The sequence below is a fragment of the Solanum verrucosum genome, unplaced genomic scaffold (genome assembly GCF_900185275.1).
Source record: "Solanum verrucosum unplaced genomic scaffold, falcon-dt-bn FXZP01000214.1, whole genome shotgun sequence".
Taxonomy (NCBI): Eukaryota; Viridiplantae; Streptophyta; class Magnoliopsida; order Solanales; family Solanaceae; genus Solanum; species Solanum verrucosum.
Genome location: NW_026020059.1, coordinates 1,803,662 through 1,829,238, shown reverse-complemented (window position 1 = coordinate 1,829,238; position 25,577 = coordinate 1,803,662). Strand labels below are relative to the sequence as shown.

Sequence of the window (25,577 nt, the reverse complement as noted above, 5' to 3'; positions counted from 1 at the left end):
AAGTAAAAATTTAGGTTTCTTTTGGAACTCAATGGGTGAAGAGGACCAATTGATGAAATTCGCACATACCCTTATCAAAGCCGTAATTAAAATATGGAAATTAGATTTGAACTTGAAGAACCCTAGCTTCACCTTGAGTAATCCTTCGGATAGAAGACTTGATATCTTTGGCAGTTTAAGAGTGAATCTGGAGGGATTTGACATTAGAAATGGTTATAGGTCTTAGGAATAGCCTAAAAATAGTTTAGGAATTAAAATAAGAGGAAACTAACCTATTAACTCGACTAAAACTGTTGAGTCCACTCTTACAGATCGTACATAGGACTATGGACCGAATTGGTCCTTCGTGGAACAAGTACAGAAAATCCAAACTTTCTAATGTCGAACCAGGGACCAAGAACCACGACCCATCATTACTTCTATGATTTGTAAACCCTCCTTGTACACTGCCCCTCAGCCAAAGGCTTGGACCCTAAGGCTATGAACTACGGATGGCCAAGTACGAACCGTACTTCCTTCAATTGGCTGTACTGGTAGGTCGTGTACCAACTTACTAAAAAATCAAGTCTCTAAATACCAACTAAGAGCAACAAACCAAGAATTTTACAATGTAACACATCCTGTACATGGGCTCGCACAATCCTGCACCAGTTGTGTCATGATAGAAAGACCCTGCATAATAAGAAAAGATTGCCTTGGGATCCTCTTATTTAATATTCTATCTTATGACAAAGACTGAGTGAAAAGCTAAATGAAAAAATAAAAAGTAAATGATGGCCTTCATTGTAGCGAAAGTCTTCTCTATACTGAAAGTTTTTATAGTAGACCACCCCTTCTTTAAAATGAAGCTTTGCAGCATCATTACATTCTCTATAAAGAATCTCCATTCGCTATAGTAAAAGTCGTAAGAGCCAAATGAGGCTTTTTCAATAGCGAGCAACTTTTCCCCACATTGTTTGATTTTTTTATTTTGCCAATTCATAGCTTGCAGGGACATATGCCAAAGTACTATGGTCTTATACAACTATAATGATTGGAGAATTTTTTACAGTTATAAGTGTTAAAGTTGTAAAGGTAAAAATGGATTTTACAAATTATGAGTGGCTCATAGTTGATATGAGCTTGTAGACGAGTGGGTACATATATTTAGAGGGTCGGGTATCACACCAATTTGGTAAACAAATGAATCTGGTCCCTTTAGCCGTGTCAATTAGACATAAATAAGATCCTTAGTTTGTGTATACCTTAATGCTGATGTGTGAGTTATTATTGTGATTTTTGACTTATTTTAATAAATTGAAATAAATGATAGTTTTGCTACCTATCGTCTGATATGATATAGTTTGGAGTGATTATACTTGTTTGCTAGTGAATTATAACTTTATGTTAAATGTCTAATCTATTTGTTGTTTGATTTATGTGTTCCATATTTCTAAATAGAGTCGGCTTATGATACCTTTCACTACATAGTAGCTTGTATTGATACTATCATGTAATATTCTTTTGTTTAGTATCGTGTTCCAGAAGTTTCTATAACAGTCTAGTTCTAGCGTGTGCTAGCAGATTTCTGATTCAATGATCAACACTCTATTTTCGGCTACTGTGGATCTTTATATGCATTCCTTGTCCATTTTATGGACAGAGAGACTCTTTTATTATTTTGATTAGTTTGATGATTTGTTAGACATTGACTTTGTTAGAGGTTCTTATACGATGACTTTAAGTTTTGGGGGAATTTATTAAGATGTTGATTTATTTCACATTAGACTAAAGTATTGACTTTCATTAATAAAAACTCAGTTGGATCTCAGTATTGTTTTACTTTTTGAATGGACTTTAATCGGCTATGTCTTAGATTCGATGGTTCTCCCTTCAGAGGGTTAATGTTGGGTCCACTCACTTTCATTTGGGTCATGAAAATAACAAAATGATAACATGCACTAATTTAAATTTGAGATTTGGAGATTAACTAGTCTAATTTGATAAAAAATTATATCATCTTCTATTTTCTAAAAGTATATTAGACTTGACCCTGAAAGTGTAATTTTATTCAAAAGAGTGACGCAAAGGGTTGCATTGTGTATTAGACTTAAAAGTTATGCAAAGTAAAATGATAATAAAAGGAAAAGTAATTTAATAAAAGTATATATTATAAGAAATATATTAGCTAAATCATAATTTAAAAATTAATATTAATAATGTCAATAATGAATAACACAAAAAATAAATGTAAAGGGGGCACATAGTATCATGAACCACTAGTGAAGACAGTGTTACACAATTATAATTGAGGGTGGTTCAAAAATTATTCTTTTAGGCAAATTTTTTGATACAAAATAAAATTAAATGATTTAAATGGATAATCTACTATACTTAAATGATCCTAAGCACCCTTGTCCAAAGGTAGATGCGGGATATTTCTTAGCAAAATTGACTCGTATGGGAAAAATTATTTGGAAAGGATTTCAGATAAATTTTAGAAGATGCAGTAATTTTCTTTGAAGTTGAATGTTTGTAGTACAAACATTAGTACAAATGAATTTACCAAATTTAATAATGAGATGTGCATAATAAACGTTGATATACATCACATATCATAGACTTTTGATAGAGTTGATAATTTTTAATATAATGTCAATATAAAATCATTACATTCACCAAAGATAGATTGAGATTTTCATAATAATTAATTTTAAATATATTCTTTCTAGACAAAATAATTTAAAGACATAATTATTCAAAAGAAGATGGACGAGGTTTATATTCCCTCTTTGGTGCTTCAGTAGGTGAAGGTGATGGTTTATGATTGTGCCATAGTGCTTCAACAGGTGCATGAGATGATATGTTCTTATGCGTAGGTGCTTCATCAGGTGAATGTGAAGGGTTTTGCTTGTAACTTAGTGATTCAGTAGGTGAATGTGGCGGTTTGTGATTATGTTCTGGTGGTTTTACAGGTGAATGTGATGGTTTGTGATTGTGTTTTAGAGCTTTAATAGGTAAATCTGATGGTTTGTGCTTTGGTGGTTCAACTGGTGAATGTGAAGGTTTGTGATTATGCTTTAACTCTTCATGTTGAGCTAGTGAAGGTGTGTTTAGAGCCAATAATGCAACGAATAGCACAAACCAAAAGATGGTGGACATAATTTACTCTTTTGTGTGTATGAAGTTGTTTTTGTTTGTGTCAAATGAAAAAATTGAAGGTCATTTTATAGTATTGATAGAATGTCATATTTATGAAAATATTTAATGTTATATTAATTATTGAGTTCGTTTCAAAAATAATAATTTCTTCATTTATAACTTTTTTTAATGTAGTCAAGAAAATTTAATAACATGCTTTGAATAAGAAGTCATTTCATATTTATTATGATAGAGTAATTTTAAATTGCTTAACTACTACGCCAATAAAAAAAATTCACTTCCTCTACACAAAATAAGTATCTTATTTTCCTTTTTAACAATAATGTTCCAAACAACTTGAATTAAATCAACACAATAATTTTTAAATTGAAATATACACACTTAAAGTACTATAATCTTAAAAGTTCCTCGTATCAATATGATAAACATATTTTAAAATGTTAGCAAAAGTTCACATAATTTGGTTCTTAGGAAGTGAAAAATGGCATATTATTTGAGTTAACAGTGTAAAGACTAAAATTTTTTTTAGCGTGGATGACTTTTATTTAATTTCTCTATATATTATATAAGAAACTTGTTAGGGAAATTTTAAAATAGAATATATTTTTTTTTCTTACTCTTATTTCCAAAAATATTATCACGATCCGACACTACCCCCAAGTTGTAGCACGATACTTAGAGCAACAAGTGATCCCAAACTAACACATGACCTAGCATGCCGCAAAGAGTTAAACATATAACTAGAAAACATCTAATGCAGAAGAAAAATAAATGATAGTTATAAGCAATCGAAACAACTTATTAATGAATGAAATATCATCTGAAATATAACAAAAAGTTGAAACTCATATCTGATTGTCTTAAAGCCTATACTAACATGAGTTGATGGAACATGTCCCCAACTTACTCTAACTGTCTGAAACTAAAAGGACTAAGTAACTTAAATAAATACAAGGATTACCTTTAAAGATGAGGACTCACCAACTATGTTGGACTCACCAACTATGTTGCTAAGATGATTAAAAATCCCACTAACCATGAGCTAGATGCAGAGAGTCTGAACCAATATTATAAAATAATATAGCACAAGAAGATATGCGGTCAATACTTTGAATGTACTACAATACTAGTAAAGAGAACATGCTAACTCAAATATGTGAAACTGAACCATGAAGCTGAGATACACAAAATGATGTAAATAATGTAATAAATAGGTAAATCAGCATGCAGCTTGTAAGTATTTAATTTATATTGGTGCTACGTAACACTCTCAATGAATTTTTATACTAGTAATTGAATCGATAATACCGAAATTCTAAATAGCTTATAAATGCTGAAAAGTGATATGGAAATAATAGACATTTTATTTGAAAACATCTCATGCATAAGGATTGAAAAATGAGTGTGAAATTGGTCATGATAATTTCTTTAGTCAGATTAGGACATGAAATAAAAAGACACAATGTCACTATCTAAAAACTTGAGTCATGATGACACCTACTATCACCCACCAGTAGGTAAGTAAACTCGTAACCTGGAACGACAAGTAACGGGTGTAACAGTAGAAATAACAAGCACTACGCAGTAGAGGAACAATTTAAGAAATATAAGAACAGGAAAACAACAAAAGTCTTCTATACATATACAGACAAATCAATAGATCCAACCCAGAACCTGGTCATAAGTACAAAGATACTACAAAGAGAGTACAAGTCCCAAAAGTGGATAAATATATATAGATTTTTCTCAAAAAATAAAAGACTAGACAAACTATACAGAAGGAGATAAATGGTACTCAGAACCGGATCACAAAAATGATACATAGTATAGTATGAGTACCAAAACAATAGGTACTCAGTAGGCATCATAGGCCAATTGAGCTGGAAAGCTAAAGACAGTATGAAAAATAAGAATAAAACACTGTTGAGGTCAATGAGTGAAGTCTAATAGAAATGCAAATGAGTGTAGAAAAGAGCAGAAATGAAAACAACTATCTAAAATCTAACTAGACCCCATAAGCCTAGAAAGTTCACTCATGCTTAAGTTAAAGTAAAAGCCCTGACGTCCACCGTAAAGTACTCAATAAAGCACTCCAAGCCCAAAATGAATCCAATCCTAAATCGTTGAACAAAATCTTTAATCACAACCGAGAATCATTATGGTTGTAGTAAAAAAACATAAGTTATGGATGAAAGGTCATTGAAACTGAGTTACCACCAAGTTAAGACTCACACTATCAGACAAACTTTTGATACATCAGTCTAAATGGAGCTAAGTTATCTGAAGAGGCATTGGAGCAATATTAAGGCCTATTGGCTCCAAAATGCAAGTCAGAGGCAAGCACTAGTCTACACCTAGACTAAAGCACAACATGCTTCCCACAAGAATCATAAAAAAGTACAACACAAGCCAAAAGGTAAGGATGGTCACAAAAGTCCAATTAAACATGCTAACTTCCCGAAATTCTTGAAATAAAGCCTAAGAAATGATTTCTAAATAATTAAGCATAACCATCTACTAGCCAAGCCCTAATTCCAACTAATCAATACAAATTTACATTCTCTATCTAAATCTAAAGACGCGATGTTGCAACTTACCTCAATGCAGACTATGGGCACTCCAAAATCACAATTATGAAGCTTTCCCTTGTTTAACGACCTTTGAATGATGTCGTGCTATCTAAAACGCAACCACAACATCATTACGAATATTTATATCAAAAACACAATAATTGGAGATAGACCAAAAACTGAGTCAAATATAAAAATGTAAGACCCACGCTAGGAATCCCGAAATTGACACCATCAAAAGGTCCAATTGAGATTATTGAACTTGTTTCCCAAAATGGGAAAAACATCAAGCTCGGAAAGTAGCAAAACCAACTAATGCAAGAAAAAAAAACCATTAGAGGGCAAGCAGAGGTCAAGAAAGTAATAAATTACCTTTGAAATGAAGCTACAATGCATTTCGAGAGTCCCCACATGATGCTCTACGAATTTCAGGAAAGAATAATTAATTCCCCTAGAAATTTGAGCTACAAAGACTATAAATTGATTCTCAAAACATTGAGAAAAAGACCTCAGAATGGTCTTAACGATCAGGAGGTACCACAAAAGTGGTTACTAACACCACTTAAGTGGCATCGCAAAAAAGGCCATTGGCCAAGAAGGTGGCCTCGCTTTGTCTGCTAAATCGGCAAAAGCTTATCACTTAAGCGACTGACCTCTAGCTGTCATGGCCGGCTAAAGCAAACCCCTGACTACTAAGGTGAAGGCTTCTTAAGCAAAACAAAGGCTGCAAAAGCAGTTGCACCAACATGATGCACCAGAAGTTTCAAGCTAAGTCCCTATGGACTCAACTCGGGTGCTCGAGATTGGTTTGGAACCTTGTGCACCAAAATGAGATATGCTAGCATTCAAGACTTAATGTAGGTATCGAACTTCCAAACGAGGTCATCTCGACAAAAAGTGGGTTCTACACCCAAAGTCTATTTTTAGCCAAATTCCACAAGGGAGCTCGAGATTATCCTAAAAGCCACGAGATCCGCATCAAAGGTCCTAAATCCAATGTTCCTTTGCTGATGTAGCTTTCAAAATTGCATTTGGAGGTTGTTCTTCTAAATTGTTGACCAAAGTCAAGTGTTCATGTTTCAGAAGCTCCAAACACATAGGAACTTGCACATACTCCAAACGAATGACCAAGTAACCGAACTGTTAGTCCCACCAAGTTATAAATGATTTGGGGTTTTTATAGGAATGCTTTAAATAACAAAAATAAGTCATTAACAAGGAAATGCCTTGGAGGGTCATGACAACATTCACTACTTAAAAGGACTTTCATTTGCAAAAGTAAGAGGCAAGAAGTTCATGAAGGCTTAAATAAGCAGGGAAATTGCTCTCACATCTCGTGCTTGGTCTCCCAAATAGCCTCCTTGACTGGACGATGCATCCAATAGACCTTACCCATAGGGTTATCTCTTGAACACCACTGTTGTACATCTTTGGCTAGAATGGAAATAGGATCATCTACGAAGGTCAAATGGTCATCCAACTCAACTGAATCATATTGGAGCACATGAGACTCATCAGGAATATACTAGTGCAACTAGAAACATGGAAAACCAGGTGGATGGATGAAATTAAATGAAGTAGGAACAACTCATAAGGAACATTACCAACACTTCATAGAATCAGGAATGACATTATATACTTTGGGTAAATCATGCTCCACCTCCAAAATCTCATTACGCCATTCATGGGCAACACTCGAAGGAATACCCGGACAACAACTCTGAATCTTAGTGGCAATGCCTAGGATCAGCATAACTATCGTTCCAACTCTGAGCTATCCTGAGCCTATTCTTAGTCACCTGCACCAGATCTATGGCCTCCTAAAGCAGATAAATACCACGTGGCATAGGCTTCAAAGATTCAAACCAATAAACTGGAGAGTGACAATGTCTAGCATAAAAAGCCTTAATCGAGGTCATTTAATACTTGAGTGGTAGATGTTGTCACACACAAACTCTTCCAGAGCCAAGAAATTGTCCCACTTAACCCTAAAATACAAAATAGACCCGCAATATATTCTCTTAAACTTGCATAGTGTCTCCTAGCTAATTGTCCTTCTGCGAGTGAAAATATGTGGTAAGATCTAAAAAGATACCTAACTCCTCCAAAATCTAAAAGTAAACTGAGAACCCTAATATGAAATGATAGATACAGTCACCCCGTGAAGATGGACTATCTCCAAAATGTAGACATGAGCTAACCTCTCGGCACTAAAAGAATACTAAACATGAAGGAAGTGTATTGACTTAGTCAATTGATCAATAATGAACCTATGATGTCAAAACCTCTAGAGCTTTGAGGAAATCTGTAACACCCCGTAGTCTAGTAGGCCAAATAGGGCTAAGTGTGAGGGAAAAAAGTCAAGACTAGAGGGCAAGAGCCAAGGCAAAGGGGCTACGCCCAAGCCAAGGGCCAAGGCTACCCCAAGCTTGGCAAGCACTGACTCATCTTCACGACCACCACCACGGCCAGGACCACGGCTCATGGACTGGTCCGTGGAGCTTGGGAAGTAGATCCCCAAGGGTGGCCTAAAGTTAGCTTATCACCATGAGCCACTTCACGGCCATGTTGAAGACCACGGCCCGTGGGAATGATCATGGTCATTCCTTGAACTTTTGGAGGCCATGAAATGGTGGCCTAGCCACTGGACCATTGACCATGGGGAGGACAACGTCCAGTGGTGTGGACCACGGCTCGTGGAGCCTACCGTGGTGCCTGGCACTAGGGTGCCTAAGTAAGTGTAAAATGGGAAATTCCAAATTGAGTTAACATTAAGTGTGGTCATTTTGTATGGTCCTGGTACACCTATACAAGCTGTTTTAACCCTTTAAACTCACCAATTAAGTCATTATTTCGAAAACCCCAAAAAGAATCACAAGTTCATCGTCTCAAATATTTCTCTCTCTAGAACTTGAAGAAGAAGATAGAGTTGGAGCAAGGGTCAAGATCAAGCCTCCATTACTCAAGAAATTATGGGTATTGTAATCAAGGCATGATGGTTTATTCATCCATGAAATCCTTTCATCCATTGAGCCCCATGTTTTCGCCAATTTAGAAGAAGAATTCCCTAATTTAAGTTAGGGTTTCTTCTAATGTTATGGGTATAGATCCAATTGAGAAGATTATGGTTGTATATGATAGAATTGATATAAATACATGTTTTTAGTATGAATTTACATGTACCCATGCCTAACCCATGTCTAGAAAGATGAAATTTATGTAATTGGGTTTTATGCTATGAAAGGGGAAATTGAGGATTTATAGGCAATCTTCTAGAATTGATGAAATACATTGAATATCTCGTGATAATTAAGTATATAGACATGAATTGAATGTGATGAATGCATGTATGATGAATCTATGATCAGTAGTGATTGAGATTAGGGCTATGTGATGAAGTCTGATTAGATTGCTTAAGATAAAAGTATATTGATGTGAATTGATTGAGATCAAGTACTTGTAATGAGGTATGAATTGTAGGCTATGATGATTAGAAGTGTCTTGAGACTAAGACATGTATTATGAATGATTATTAAGAAGGGCTTTGAGAGTAAGTCTAATATGATCAGCTATGAATGTTAAGGCTTGAGAGTGAAGCTTATATGATGAATGTTGAATTGTAGATAGGATCGTTGTGGAAGGAGTTACCCATATTGGCCTATATTATGAATGTATGAGATTATGCATGTCTTATAGAAACTATGTAAATGCTTTAATAATACTTTGAGAAGTAAAGTGTCCATTATTAAGATATTGAATATGAGATGGAAGCTTTTACGTAAGTTGAGTCTGACTTCCAAATGGGATCCTTTTACACTAGTTGAGTCCGGGTTTCTAACAACAATCTCCATATCTATAGAATTGCCTTAAATAAATCTAAAAATGATAGTGATCATGGATGGTGATAGTTGCTCAGACATGATCTAATAAACCTTTCTAATGAACTAAGACATGCTTAAAGAAGTATCTCGTAAGTGTTCAAAGGCTTTATGTATGACCTATGTTAGCTTGAAGTAGTGATATGATATCCCTTCATGAGTAGCTTGACTTTGTAATACAAGACCATGCATGTTAGCTTGAGATAATAGAACTCATGGATAGCCTTGGATTGAGAAATAATACCCTACCAATGTAGGTTGGACTAGCATAATAGAATGATTGCAGGATAGATTGACTTGATGAGGCCACATATTTTCATGATAGCTTGCACTGAGTAACAATTCTCTTCATTGAGTAGCTTGGACTTGCATGAGAGTATGCCTTCCATGATAGCTTGGTCTAGCATAGTAAGGTGCTTTTTCTTGATAGACTTGAATTGGTGATATAGTAGCCATTCATAAGGGATGTTATGCTATGGATTAGTAAAGAGTTACCCTTCCTTGACTAGTATGAATATGAGGGACAAGTCCCTAATCTAAGTAACATGTACATGATGAAACAAGATTACTTCAAGGAAGTATTGTAAGTATGTTTCTATATGAGATTACTTGTATGTTGTATGCTTAGCTGGATTGTTGCTATAGTTTCCTTCCTTGATATGTTTGACTAAAGGGGAATGTTCCCTTGTCTATGAGAAATAAGCTAAGGATGAGATCAAAAGATAATGAATATGAATAAGGGCCTAAAGTATCTTGCTTAGCATGGGTGGGATTATGGGGTCTTATCCATGCATTGCACAAGCATGCCTTGAGGTTACTTATGAAGTGGTTCTCTTATGGCATGTTGATCTAGGTGCATTGACTATGACTATGACTATGTTGCTACCTCTTATGCTTATAGCCTATGTCTTATGGTGACGTCTCTTATGCTTATGACTTATGTTATTGTCTCTTATGATTATGGTATATGTCTTATGATTGACTAATGCCTTTGATATGCTTATGTTGATGATTTATGCTAGCCATCATATTTAGTACATTCTGTACTAACACATACTCTTGCCTACATTCTTATCAAATGTAGGATCCGACTATCTTGACTTCCATTCCCGTCGCTAGGATCTTAGTAGCAAGCAAGTGAAGATTTGGTGAGTCCTCATAGCATCGAGGATTTGACCACCTTTCCTTTATGTATTTCTTTTATGTTAGAACTATTGTGTGGGCTGCATCCCAAATACTATTCATGTATTAGATGGTTTGAGACAAGTGTTAAAAGACTTCCGCTTCGTTTTATAGACTTTGATTGTATTGAAAAAATGTTTTAAATTTCCGCTCTTTTATACTATCTTATGTTATGATATGCTAAGGAGCTTGTATGAGACTTCTCGGAGTCTTGTACACCTTACTACATCTAGGGGGTACCCTTGGATCGTGACACAATTCCATAACGAAGTCCATGGGGTAGAACCATCTTTCTGGCACACGAAGAAAATTGGAGCACCCTATGGAGAGATATTGAGTCTGATGAAACCTTTATCTAAAGGATGATTTAACTGTAACTTTAACTCTGTAAGCTCAAATTGAGCAATTATTTCAGGGGAATGTATATCATCTGGTTATTTTGAAAAAAGGTCTACTCCAAAATCAATTTTCTCTTTTGGGAGAGACTCCAAGAATATCTTTGAAAAACACATCTAGATTTTCATTCACTACTGAAATAGATAGAAGGGTTGGGGTTTTGGACCTTAAATACATACCCGAATACTATGAATACAACCTTTATATATCATCTTCCTAGCCTTAAGGTAAGAAATAAACCGACATATCGCTAAAGTACTACCCTTGCACTCTATGACTAGTTCATCGGAAACTATAATTTAATGACTCTAGTTCTATAGTTGACTACGGACTTACTAGAGTGTAACGAATCCATACAAAGAATAACACCAAAATCAAGCATGTCTAACTCTACTAGAACAATTATGGTGACTTTCGGAAAATCTGAGACTGGGCAATCCATGTATACCCATTTAGCTAGGACTGACTCACCAACAATAGTAGAGACTGAGAAGGGTTCTGATAAGATTTATGGACTAACATCAAAATTCACTGCAATATAAAGATTCACAGTGGAAAGTGTTGCTCCTAGATCAAACATACTAGAGATTACATCTTGAGAATCATCATAATTATGTCGAGTATACTAAGCATAGGACCTGTTTTGGCGCAGAACGCCACTTGCATTAGATGAGGCACCTGTTGATTTAGGTGACCTTTTGGAGCTGTAAATGGGCTGGTCTAAGACTGTTGGCGAACATCCTTTCCCTTCTGAAAATAAAATGGGCATTCCTCCATTTATGAACTGACTTGCCACCCCAAAGCAACCACCACTACCAGTCATACAGTCTCCTGAGTGGTTCTTCGCATAGTTCTTGCAAACTAGATAAGTACGACCACTAGTGACACTACCGTGGGACTTAGATCCTAGTACTCTATCATTTTTCTCCTTTTTGAACTAGGGCACAAGGGCACTAGACGATGATATGATTGGAGCTGAAATTTTTTGATGAAACTAAGAGTGATTGCCACCACATAATTTCTACTGAGAGTAGTCTACATTGTTTGTTTTATCCTTCTTACTCTCCCATTCACTCTCCTTGACTTTTTTTTCCTCTATTTGTTATGCATGCATGAGTCTTCAATGTCCATCTCTTTGATCAACATCGTAGTCTGACACTCTTTTACCATTGTCTTGGATACACCAAAAACAAACTTACTCATGTGGGCCCCTGAACCGGCCACCATCGATGGAGCATACTTATAGAGTTGGGTAAACTTAAGAGAATACTCTATTACAGTCATATCATTTTTCTTCATATTTAAAATTTTTGGACATTGGCTTACCTCAGCTTAAGCAGAAATAACTTATCTTGGAATGCGGTCACAAATTCATCCCAAGCCATTGAACTTGGAGTAACACCTCTACCACTCTTCCACTGCGTGTATGAAGTCTTACCCATTCCCTTCAAGTGATAACTAGAGTGACACCCATTATCTATGCAACTTTCTATATGTCATCAATGATTTACTTTAGATCCTTCTCCAACCTAGAACTATGAAATTTAGGAGGGTTTATTCGAGTGAAATCTAGAATCTTGTTGTTGCCGTATTCCTATTTGAATTGACTAGAGAAACAACTTTCTAGTTGACCTTAGTGGTCATGGCCTAATCTAGTAATTCGAAAGCAACCTTAAGCTCCGCATAAGAGACTTGAGTGTTGAGAGGGTCTATTGGAACTGGTGGTGCTTGGCGTTCTCATTACCATTTTTTTCTGTTCCTCATTTTGTATCCTCTCTAGGGAGACATGATTCTATAAACGTGTACAGAATGAGTTAACATGAAGTTAATTAGATTTCACATCCTATTGCACAATAAGAACATTAAAGAAAGAAAAATTTCCTAAAACACCTCATAGCTTCTTATTCATAAGAGTGGTACGCTTTACACCCATAAAGAAGAATTTACTTTATGCGGCCTTAAACACCCTAGGACACTTTAAACCTAATGTTTTTATGCAAATTTTGTCACGACACGAGACTACCCCATAGTCGTAACATGGTACTTAGAGCCACAAGTTATTTCAAGTTAACCTGCATGACGCTAAGATTTAAATGTATAACTAGAAAACATCTTATACGAAAGATAATGCTGACAGTTAAAAAGAATAAAAACAATTGCTTATGGCAATGGAATGTCTTCTAAAACATAAAACAAAGTTCAAACGCATATCTGATTATCCGAAAGCCTTTACTAAAATGAGATGTTGGGACATGTCTCCAACTAACTCTAACGATCTAAAAATAAGTTTATACATGGTCAATGCAATACTGGAAAACTAAGTTGTGGGAGAACATAAAACCGACATACTCCGTCTGAACTTAAGATAGAGTCCAACATGTACCTCTATTGGGAGGTTGCTCTAAACCTTACCAGGGTAAGAGACATTGATGGCATGGATTCATAAAGCTAATCATCCAAATATAACAAAGAAGTCTAGCCCACTGATGTGTAACCCTTATAACCTATGGTGGCACATAGTTCTAAGACTTAAGGATTGCTACTAGAGGTCTCAGCCGACGCTGACGGTGAGCCTTCACCCTATGCCCATTCTCTGAATTTATAGTGTTAACAAAATTACACTAGTAATTTGATAATGTTGGTAATACTGAAAATTTTGATAGCTCATAAGTATTGAAAATTAACTCTGAAATAATAAACACTTTATATGAAAGAATCTTATATGAAAGGATTGAAAACTGAATGTCAAACTTATCTTGATAATTTCTGCAATCAGACTCAAAATTGAAATTAAAAGACACAAGTCCAAAACTATGTAATTTACTTGCCCTAAGGGTTCTTGAAAATACACTTAGGTAAATATGCTAGAATTTATGGAAAACATATCTTTATATGTTGATAACGAAGAGGAACTACAATACACTCAAATTTTCAATTCTGATCATACAAACCCTATATATCTATGTAATTTATATTTGAACATACAGATTTTCTATGGGATTCAATGAGTTAAAAGGATACTCATTGATGAAATTACACTGTATATATAAATAAAAATAATATTTTAGATGGTTAAATTAGACATTTTGGACATTTTTGAACAATAAAGTTTCTTAGCCCAATGGTTTCTATTGCTTAGCCAAAGCTAATCCTTTGCCACCAATTGCGCGCGGCTTTGATTCCCCCAAATTACATTTTTTTACCTTTTCAAAAAAGCTCATAATTAACTTCTAAATCATAATTAATACATGTTTTATTTTTAAAAAATTCAAAAATAATATTATCTATTATATTATCTTAAATTAGAGACTTGCAACTTAAAAAAATTAAGGGAAAAAAGTTTAGTAGCCAATTGAATTTTTAATTGATTTACTTTTGATTTTTTTTTCTTTTCCTTGAAAATTTAAATAAAATTCATTATTTAATTTAAAATTAATAAGAATTTTTTTTTTTCTATAAAGCTACTAAAAGTGATAAAGGCTCCATATGCAATTTCTTTTAATAAAACTCGTTTAGTTCTACTTTTTATTTTTCATGTCTCGTTCTTAGTCATCAGAGGTCCGTGAAATCTTGAAGCATAAAAGGGATTTCATTCTAAACTGAATTTTTTCTTCTTCTTTTCTGTCCATTCACTTCCTATTAAATAAACATGAATATTAAAGCTAAATATTATGTAGTTTGATTTAAATTTTTTGGTATATTTTTTAATTAAGAAAATTAATCATTAATGTTACATCGTTTGATTTACAAAGTTAAAATATTTTTATTACCTATGTGCTTCTTGGACACCCTTCGTGAAATTTCTGATTACACCACTGCCCACACATCATTCAATAATTCATTGTTGTAGTATGATCCACAAGTCGTGAAACTCAAGTTGGAAACCAAGTCTCTGAAGTTGATTTATGAGCATTTTATACTGTTTGTGGTTCTTTTTAACGGTTTGTATATGACTTCTGTAAAACCCTATGTTTTGCAATCATATATTATTTGACTTTTATTGATCTGTTAAGGTGTTACAAATATACTGCAAGAGAATTAATTAGGTACAAGTTACAACTAACCCCTTGAAGTTAGTATCGAGCACAACATCGCCCTGCAAAGTTTGTTGAATTGTTAAAATAACATTTGATACTCAAATTTAGGAATACAATTATATGAACATATGTACCATTTTCATCATAAAAATCATAAGAGAACATCAAATTAGGCATTGCTACTGATGTGTCTTTCTTATTCTCCTTATTATCTCTTCATGATGTTAGAACGACAACAATTGAACTTTTGTACACAAGCATTAAATTTAAGCTACACAGTTCAAACGATATGGCATAATGTCCCTTAATTTCAATTAAACTATCTAAACTTAGAAATTCAATAAATTTTATATACTGTATAATTTTCTACTACATGGAATTCTGAACCATTTTTGTGAACTTAAACTTTTGTGAAATAAAAACAAATCTTATTATCATAATTAAATGGATTAATGAAATAGATGTCTTTTGAGCACCGAGCCATCAAGTTGGTACACTCTGATAGAATATGAAAGTTTTCTAAATATTAATTATAATTTTATAATTATAAAGGTTGATGAGGCCTATTTATTAAAGTCGAAAAATGTGTATGTATTCGGCTGACCCAAAAATAAGATCCTGCCAAAGCCCATACGAAGACAAAAAAAAAAATGGAAATATCAAAAGTGTTCAAAAGACAGAAGTAATAAAATCTTGTAATTGGAAATCTAATTACAAGATTCCACTTCCCTTTACCGACTAAGATGATCATTGACAACTCATTATTGAGGAGGATGAACAAAAGCTAGAGGAGACTCCTCATGTTAACAATTTTCTTTCAAATTACTATAGTTAGGGGAATATATAAGGGTCGTTCATAGCCGACTAGTCTTGGGTAGATGCCACTATAAGGGTCGTTCGGTAAAGTGCATACGGATAATGCTAAATAGAGTGTATTAGTAATGCTTGTATTAGCAATGCATGTATTAGTTATGTTTGCATTAATTATACATAAATTATTTTAATGCATTGTTTGGTTAATGCATTAAAAGATACTCTCCACTATTATGGTGGAAAATATATAAAAAAGGTTTTGAGGGGCAACTGGATCTTTTATCATGTTAATGCATGCATTAAAACCATTGCATTGCTAATACCTAGAAATCCATGGTATTAACAATGCACACTTTAATACACAATAGAGTATATAACTAATGCTTGACATAGGTTTGGAAAAGAGTACCAAACAAGGTACTAGTAATACACAAGTTTAATACATGTATTAGTTTTCATAATACAATCTACCAAACGAGCCCTAAGTGTTCTTAAGTTCTAACTAGGCTCTTTGGTATCTAAGTCCAAAGAAGAAGAATCTTTAAATTCTAATAGATGCTAAACAAGAGGATCAAAATGGTGATAAGGTCATGTACAACTTCAATTAACTACCTATCTTAGAGAATATAAAAATCTTGACTAAACTCTCTATGAAGGTTCTTTGGACAACTTGAGTCGTTATTAGAAATTTTTCAATGAAACTGGGAAAATTGAGACTTTGGATACACGATACATATTCATGGTGCCCAGATGAATAGAATACACGATATATATTCATGGTGATGCGCTCCCACTTCTACTCTAGGACACATAGTCTACAATATCTCTCCTCATGCCACTCCATTAATATTGTTGCCTAAAATCACAATACATATTCATGGTACCCAGATGAATAGAATATTTGGAATAACGAGCCTCATGAAGGATCAATTGAATCAAATCTCAACCTATAGAAACATAAACACGACTGTCATCCAAGGCGGCCTTCCCAGTGTAACCTCACAAAACCTTATCTCGGAGAGCTACCAATGCCTCATTCTCAAACTAACAACCACAGATCCACTCCAACATAGACGGCTGAACCCAAATGTAGGCTAACACCCACCTAGAATCTGAAAAATCGAGTCGAATCATCATATTGTCTAATGAGTGAATGTCCCAAGCAAGAGTTTTCTCCGCAGTAAAAAAGAATAAGACTGGACTACCCATCCTCACCGGATTCCGACTCAAGAAATCCACTACCACGTTCATCTTGCCAGGATGGTATAGATAGAGAGGTTGTTACCCTTCAGGATCTCAATCCATCTATGCTGCCTCAATTTAAGGTCCTTCTGGTTGATACTGTATTGTATACTCCTGTGACTAGTGTAAATCACACATAGGACCCCATACACGTAATGCCTATAAATTTTAAGCTTGAAAACTACCACCACCAACTCCAAATCAAGGTGGGGTAGTTGTGATCATGCACCTTAAGCTACATCAATGCATACACTGTGAAGCCCCTACCCTCAGCTGGTAGAGTCATAACAGGAGCAATAGTGAGAAACTCTTTGAGCTTCCAAAATCTCAACTCACATTCATTTGACCACTAGAAAGGAACATCAAGGTGAGTAAACTGAGTCAAAGGTGTTGTAATGGTCGAGAAGCCTTTCACAAAGCGTTTGTAGTAATCCGCTATTTCGATGAAGTTTTGACTTTCAGTCACCGAGGTGGGTGTAGCCCAATCACGAATAGCCTTAATCTTCACTGAATCTGCCATAAAGTCATTCTTGGATATCACGTGACCCAAGAATGCTACAGACTCAAGTCAAAACTCACACTTTGAGAACTTGGCATAATAACATTGAATTCAAAAAGTCAGGAGCACAGTCCTCAAATGTTGCTTGTGCTCCTCCCGACTTCGCGAGTATACCAAAATGTCATTGATGAACACAATGAAAAGGAATCAATATACGCCTTAAACACACACGTCATCAAGTCAATGAATGTTGCAGGGACATTGGTCAACCCTAAAGAAATCATTAGGAACTTATAATGGGTGTAACGAGTCCTCAATGTGGTATTAGGGATGTCTATTGCCCTAATCCTGAACTGATAGTAATTGAATCTCAAGTCAATATTAGAAAACACCATAGCACCCTACAGCTAGTCAAATAACTCATCCATGGAAGGCATATGATACTTGTTCTCAACTGTCACCTTGTTCCACTACCTATAATCGATACATATTCGTATAGACCTATCCTTCTTCTTCACAAACAAGACTGGGACGCCCCAAGGTAACACACTCGGTCAAATAAATCCATTACCTAAAATATCCTAAAGCTGAACACTGAGCTCCTTGAGCTATGCGGGGACCATATTGTAAGGTGGAATAGAGATAAAACGAGTTCCCAACTCAAGGTCAATAGAAAAGTCAATATCACTCTCCAGGGAAAGGTCAGGTAGATCAGTAGGAACTACATCGGTGAACTCTAGCACAATAGGAACTGAATCAATTATAGGGATTTCCCTACTAATATCGCGCTCATAGGCCAAATAAGCTACACACCTGCTAACAACTAATTATCTCTAAGCCCGAACAAAAGAGGTAACCTCTTTTGGTGTGTGGCTAACACAACCATACCACACCACTAGAGGGATACAAGGCATAACTAAGGTAACGATTTTAGTAAAGCAATCCAAGACCTTATGGTAGGGGTATAAACAAATCATGCCCAAAATAACATCAAAATCTAACATATCCAACACAATAAAGTCAACCCGAGTGTCCCACCCGTTGATGGTTACCAAACAAGAACTATATACTTGATCCACTACTAAAATCTCACCCACGAGAATCGAGACATGTAATGGCACTGATAAAGGCTCGGAACATATACTTAATCGAGAAGCGTGATATAAAGATACATATGAAAAGGTAGAGCTCGGAACAAATAAAGTGAAGGTGGGTTTATGGCATAAAATAATTGTACACATGATGACAACGTCTGATCTCTAGCCTCTACCATCATTGGAGCTACATATAGGTGGCCCTGTCCACCTATGCTTTGTGAATCCAATCTACCACCTAACCTGCTCCTCATCGACCTTCCTAGTGTCTACCCCACCTGTCCTGACCCTGGGTACCGCCTCTAGTTGGGGGTTCTATGGCCGACACAGGTTAAGATGAATACATATAAAGTGAAATCATATCACCCCGAGGACACACTCTAGACTGGTGATCAAATCTCTGCACTCAAAATAACCCTTAGTAGGCCAGCTCGGTAAGGTTAGCTATTACAACTTGAAGAACCTAAATATGAACCTTTACAACCCTGATAAGCCCCAAAGCCACCTTGGTTGTACTGCTCGCCCTCTAAGCCCTAAATAGTCGCCTAAATATGCCAACTAGACTGACCTTGTTGAAACCACTAGCAAGGCCTATCACATAAGTCCCTCCCTAGAATGGGACTCGTTGTAACTGCCCTGATAATGAGTCGTCTTGTCATGGCCACCTTGGGCCTCATTGAAAAGCTCCGCTATAATGTGGGCATGGTCCACAACATCCAAAAACAATCTACCCACGAAAGTTATAGATTATGTCTCTATCTACAATTATGGCCTCAAACCATAGACTACTCAATAGGTAATATCATGATAGCATGCCTAGAAAACTCATGAAATTGGGTCTCATACTGAAATACTGAGCCCTACTTCATCCTAGAGTGCTGATCATGGAGCAAATCTCTGACTCTCCACAATATGAATAAGGTCATAAATGCCTCAGAAAACTTTGTCCATGACATTAGAGGCTACCCAACTGGTTTCACACTTAATATATATATATATATGCCACCACTGCTTGGTTGGCACGTCAAGCTGATAAGATGTGAAGTTGGCTCCTCTAGACTCTACCAATCCTAAAGTATAAAGTCTCTCACAACAAGTAGTCAGAAACTCATCAGAATCCTTCTCAATAGTCCAAGAAAACTTCGGAGGAGACAATCTCAAGAACACTCTGAGCATCTTTTACTCCTCTAACTAGGTGGGTGGGCATGGTATGGTACGATACAATATTTGAAATTTTTGATATCGTAATTTTGGTATTTAGTTTTTAAAACATTATACCATTATCATACTAATTAAATTCGGTATGGTTTGATATTTTTAATTTTAGTTTCGGTATTCTACGATATGGTAAATCAGTAATCATAGTTTGTTCAACTTTAACTAGTATATACTCGTTTGATAGAGTATTATGACTTTGACAATTAAAAAAAGGTCTCAGATTTATCATACTAATAGATTACACATGTATAAATATATATTAAAAATAATGTACAAACAACTCTTTTTTAATGAGTTAAATTTCAAATACATTCCAATCAAAATAGAGTAGTCAAAGTTTCACCTTCTAAACATTTAGTTATACTAATACTAGGTTGCATATTTGTTAGTATATATATATATATATATATATATATATATATAAAATTTGTGTAACTACATATTTTGTATGATATTAGGTATTTCTGTATGTTATTTTTAAATATCAAATACCATACCGAATACCAAAAAAATAAAATGTATACCATATACCATACCAAATATCATAATACCATAATACCATAACCATGACATTAAAAAATTTAGTTTGTCATGGTAGTTCGGTATATACCATACCATGCCCACCCCTACCTCTAATGGCATAGCTTCAGCTGCAATAACTGGTTGGCCAACAAAGGGTGTTGGTGGAACCTCGACCTGTGGAGCCACTGCTTAAATTTAATCATGTTGTGTTGGCATAGCAGGAGTTCGGGGCTATTGCATGCCCCTTAAATGACTAGTAATTGGGCGATAGTCGTTTGAAGATCTGGAGCCATATTTTGTGCGGGTGGTGGCTAGGTTGGTCCAGACCCCACCAACTCCAGAGTCCTCTCTATATTCTGGGCTGGTGTTGGAGCCCTTGAGTGACCTAAAGGTCATCCTTCTCCCCAATCTGGGCTAGCTACCCTACATCATAATTAGCCAACGAGTCACTCCAAGTCCGAACCCAAGTAGACGAACAAATCCCAATTTCATAACTGAATAACACTAGGGCCATAACATATGGGAAATTATAGATAAAAGGTTAGAGGAGCCGAGTTTTCACCTTGATAATGTTCATACTATAAGACTCAAGTCTAGTATTCCATTCTATAGGGAGCTAAAGCCGGCTAAAGTGACGTTGGAGAGTTTCTAACTCCAAAAAGGCTCAAAATTGTAAGTATAAGGCAATCACTAGCCTACATCTAAGCTAAGGCCAAGAACAAGCTACAAATATCTATACAATCAACCAATGGGATACTACAAGACGTGATGCAATCACGAAATCAAGGCAGACATGCTCATCCCTAGAACTACAAAAAAAAATGACAAAGGAATGCATTCCATCAACTAAATAAGATATAATCTAGAAAACCAACCCAAAGGTAGCTAATAAACATGAAATCAAAATAACAAGCACAATCTAAAGCTCGGTAAGTCGTAGCGCACTCTGCACCTGCTCATCGCAGTTGCGTGGCCTTCTAGTCACAGTGAGCATTCTGTGAGAGTTGACTATTTTGTCAGCACGATCATGAGGTTTGACCTTCCCGATCGCAATGCCTTAATGTTTGAGTGAGTTGCAATTGCGACCCTAGGCAGCACGATAATGATGAAGAACTTTATGTTTCTAATGAGACTAAATCCGAATATTTCAGCTCAGTTGGCATTTTTGTGAAGTTGATTCCTTACTCATTTTAGCTCTAGTTGAGCATGTTTTTTGCTCTAATTGCTGGAAATATTTTGAGGCTACGTGTTGGGATCATCGGGAAGGTGCGAGGATCTCATATCAAAGGTAAATTCTTGTCCTGAAAGACCCTTCATCCCTCTTCAATGGTGATTATTGAATCTTTGACTTGCATGATATGATTTACCTTATTTTTGTCACAACCCAAAGTACACCCTAGTCGTAATATGGAGAATAGGACCCCGAGAGACCCTATCCAAGCCACTTAGCATGCATCATACAAGATAATAGAATTTAAAGAGTTCAAAAGACAGTTTCATATCATAAAGAGTTTGACAAATGTAGCGAAAGTCTAACATAAGTCTCAAAGCCATCTAGTACATCATAAGGAAAGTGATTGGAATGTAACTCGTACATCACATACAAAGTATGAAACAGAAATGACATAAAGCTATAAAAGTGACATCGTCCTCAAAGTATGAAGACTCACCATGTCTTCAAAAGCTCTAAGGATCAACCTAGCCACGAGTGTGCAGAATAGGAGCGTCGAACCCTACATTAGTGAAACAAAGTAGGCACACGTATGCATTAGTAAATGAAATGTATTAAGTATAAGGGGAATGCAATAAAACATGAGACGTGATCATAAGGGGACATAATCAAAAATATGAAATGCATGACCAAGTTAAAACATAGTAAAAATCATTTAAGAAGATTCATAAATCATTAACATGGTCAATGCATCTTTAAACCATAAAGTAAGCTTCATAAAACAATAGTAATTGACTTGGTTCATTTTGTAGGAAGTTTGTCATTAAACGACATAGACCATGTGAGCTATAACATGGAATCCGGTGTCTATCCCACACTGAAAAGAGATGTCCTTACTTGTGAAGGTAAGAACCATAAACTTCTAGCTAGCTTAGGTGGATCCACTAGCTAATGTCTCATATGGTGGCACATAGGTATGGGATAATGAGATTGCTACTAGGAACTCAGCTTCAAGCTACAGGAGAGCTTTCATCTCAATATCCCCTCGGTGCTAAGCATAAATCCCACAGAATAGTCTTCAATCTTATTCTTTTTATCATCGATGGAAAGTCACAATTAAGAAACTAATCCAAGATAAAAACATCATAGTGTAGCTCCTTAGACCATGGGTGAGAAAATCTTTCACCATTCATGATCTTTTCATAATAGCTTTATAAGGCCCATAGTCATTAACTTCATACTAAAAATTCCCTACTACTAATGGAAATAGTTTTGAAAGTGTGATGGCATATCCGGATACCATACTAATCAAGACCTAATTTAGAAAAATATCCTGAGAAGCATTGAGGGAAAATCTAGATGCCATTCATGTCATGTAACCAAGCTTCATAGAGCATATAGATACCTTCATCTATAAGCTTACATACGTCATACACATTTATCTCATGAAAATATGCATGATTTCATAAAAATACATACATAGGTTCAAGCTTCTTCATAAATTCATGTAAATTACGGTGCATAGTAAAAATTCTTAGATCAATGCATGGGTTCAAATGGAATTAGTTGAAAATCATGTAATTAAGTCCAAATCATCAAAATAAGATCATAATAAAGAAATTGAATCCATACAAATAGAATCCATGAGGAATTGAGTAAAAATCTAATCAAATCTTGGGAATTTGAATTGGAGAACTGAAGAAACTTTGGGACTCAATGGGTGGATGGAACCCATTAATAAACTCCCTACATACCTTGATTGAAGCACTAAGCAATGATGAAGAAAGGAGACCTGAACTTGAAAAGCCCTAGCTTCTTCTTCTTCCTTGATCCAGAGAGATGATTTTTGGAGAGGATGAATCTGGTCAAGTTTAAGAAATTTTGGAGAATAAATTGAATTTGGTAGTTTTAGGACTTAATTCACTCATATAGGTCTTTAAATAGCATTTAAAACAATGTAGTTTAGGTACCAAACACTTTGGGGGAAGACTAAAATGACCCTAACTTAAAAACTAATAAGGGGTCTTAAAAGAGGGGCTTCACTACCCGTCTTAAGGCTTCACGGGCCATATAGTCGGTTGTGAAGCTTCACCTGCCCGACAAAGCTTCACTAAAATGGACATACCTTTTTACTTCAAACACAAAATGAGGCAAATTCGGTGGCGTTGGATTAGGGACTCAAAGACCTTTAATTTGATAGGCAATGAGCGACCTAATTTATTTTGTGTTGAGAGATATGATTGTTCGAGTTCACACAAAATTTTAAAACCGATGGGTGACTTGTACGGACCCCTAAACAGGTCATCTAGGGTCCCGTCAAGGTGATCCCTGCCTAGGCAGCCTTGGATGGTCGTTCATGATGCCCAATACGGGTCGTGGACCCCTAAACGGACCGTCTAGGGTGCCATGACGGGTCCATGGTCCATTTTGAGTTCGTGGACTTGCCCATTTGCCCCTTTTAGCCATTTCTCGAAGCCCGAGGTGCTACAATTTTCAAGCTCGAATTGTGCTCATTTTCGAAGCACAAGTCTCTTGAGCTATTTGGGACCAATTGACAGAGTCAATTTTGGGATTCCTAGGGTCGATCCCACAATTCTGTTTTTGATTAAATTTTAGGTTCATCTTCAATTGTTTCAAATAGGGTGTCTAAACTTCTGTGGATACGGATAGGTTATAGCTAGCTACTTTACAGTTTGGTTTCATCCTTTATCTAGACTCGAGTGCTTTATAGTTAGTCTTTCATTATCGTTTCGCTCATTTGACCTCTAGTTGTTGTTACTTTCTCTTCTCTTTGGTTTCCAAGCTTAGTCGGTCTATCATGCCTAATGACTATACATTATTTTTGTGCTCATACTGTACTTTGCATCTACTGTTTATGTAGATCCAGGTGCCAATTGTTAGTGTTTATTTGGGCTAGCTACGGAGATCTTCGGAGATTGAGGGTAAACTGATGGCGTCATAGTTCGGCCAATCTCCTTTTGTATATGGTTTTGGGCAAGACTTTTGTATACGAGATAAGTCTGTATTTTTGGGACTTGTACTCGCATAGTAGCTTTGTATTGATGTCCACTAGGCCGTGGGTTTGGATCTTGTATATCTAGATTTTGTATATAATATTGTCCTTCTCTTTTCCATTGTGTATCTTGTTATATTGCTTTAAATTTTTCATTGGTCATTGTTTCTAACCAATATACATGCTGCTTGTCATTCCGGGATATGAGTTGGCTTACCTACTGGTGGGTTATGGTAGGTGTTATTATGCCTCGAGTTTTTGGGCTGTGACATATTTACATCCTTATTTTCACTAACAATATATCCATCTTCTTTTTAGGACTCTTTAATTCTAAATTTCTAAATAATATGTTAAAAACCGCAAGATTAAATATATTTTGGTACATTTTACAAATCTTTAATTTAAGACCACAATATTCAAAACTCATCTTTACTTTCTTAAGTTTCATGTTAGGTCAAACCAAATAAACAAACTAAAACCGGGGAAGTATTATTTTTGTATCTATAACTCCCTCCGTCTCATACTAGTTGTCCACTTTTTTCTGTACATGCCCCTTAAAAAAACATAAATTAAATGGATAGTTTTACTAATTTAACCCTTAATAAACTTTCATGGAACTATAAGAATAAAATAGGTTTTTAAAAAAATTAATTCTAACTTTATTTTGTAAATTAACAAATAATTTGGTACAACTATTTATGATAAGGTGCAATTAATTAAATTTTTATCTATTATTTCGAAACTGCAATTAATTTGATTATAACATTTTAAATATCAAATACATTAAAGAAAATCAGTTAT

The 25,577-nt window shown here is 35.4% G+C and overlaps 3 protein-coding genes across 4 annotated transcripts in view; all 3 read right to left on the bottom strand.

The window, feature by feature from the left end:
* LOC125823318 (protein SMAX1-LIKE 4-like) overlaps positions 1 to 25,577 on the bottom strand; it is a 534,427-nt gene that overhangs the window by 62,085 nt on the left and 446,765 nt on the right. The gene's annotated exons all lie outside the window — the stretch shown is intronic.
* Positions 1 to 25,577, bottom strand: part of LOC125823320 (protein TRANSPARENT TESTA 9) — a 364,024-nt gene that overhangs the window by 240,628 nt on the left and 97,819 nt on the right. The gene's annotated exons all lie outside the window — the stretch shown is intronic.
* LOC125823276 (uncharacterized) lies at positions 2,734 to 3,141 on the bottom strand. Its single transcript, XM_049502667.1, has one exon. The coding sequence runs from the start codon at positions 3,139 to 3,141 to the stop codon at positions 2,734 to 2,736; it is 408 nt and encodes a 135-aa protein (XP_049358624.1).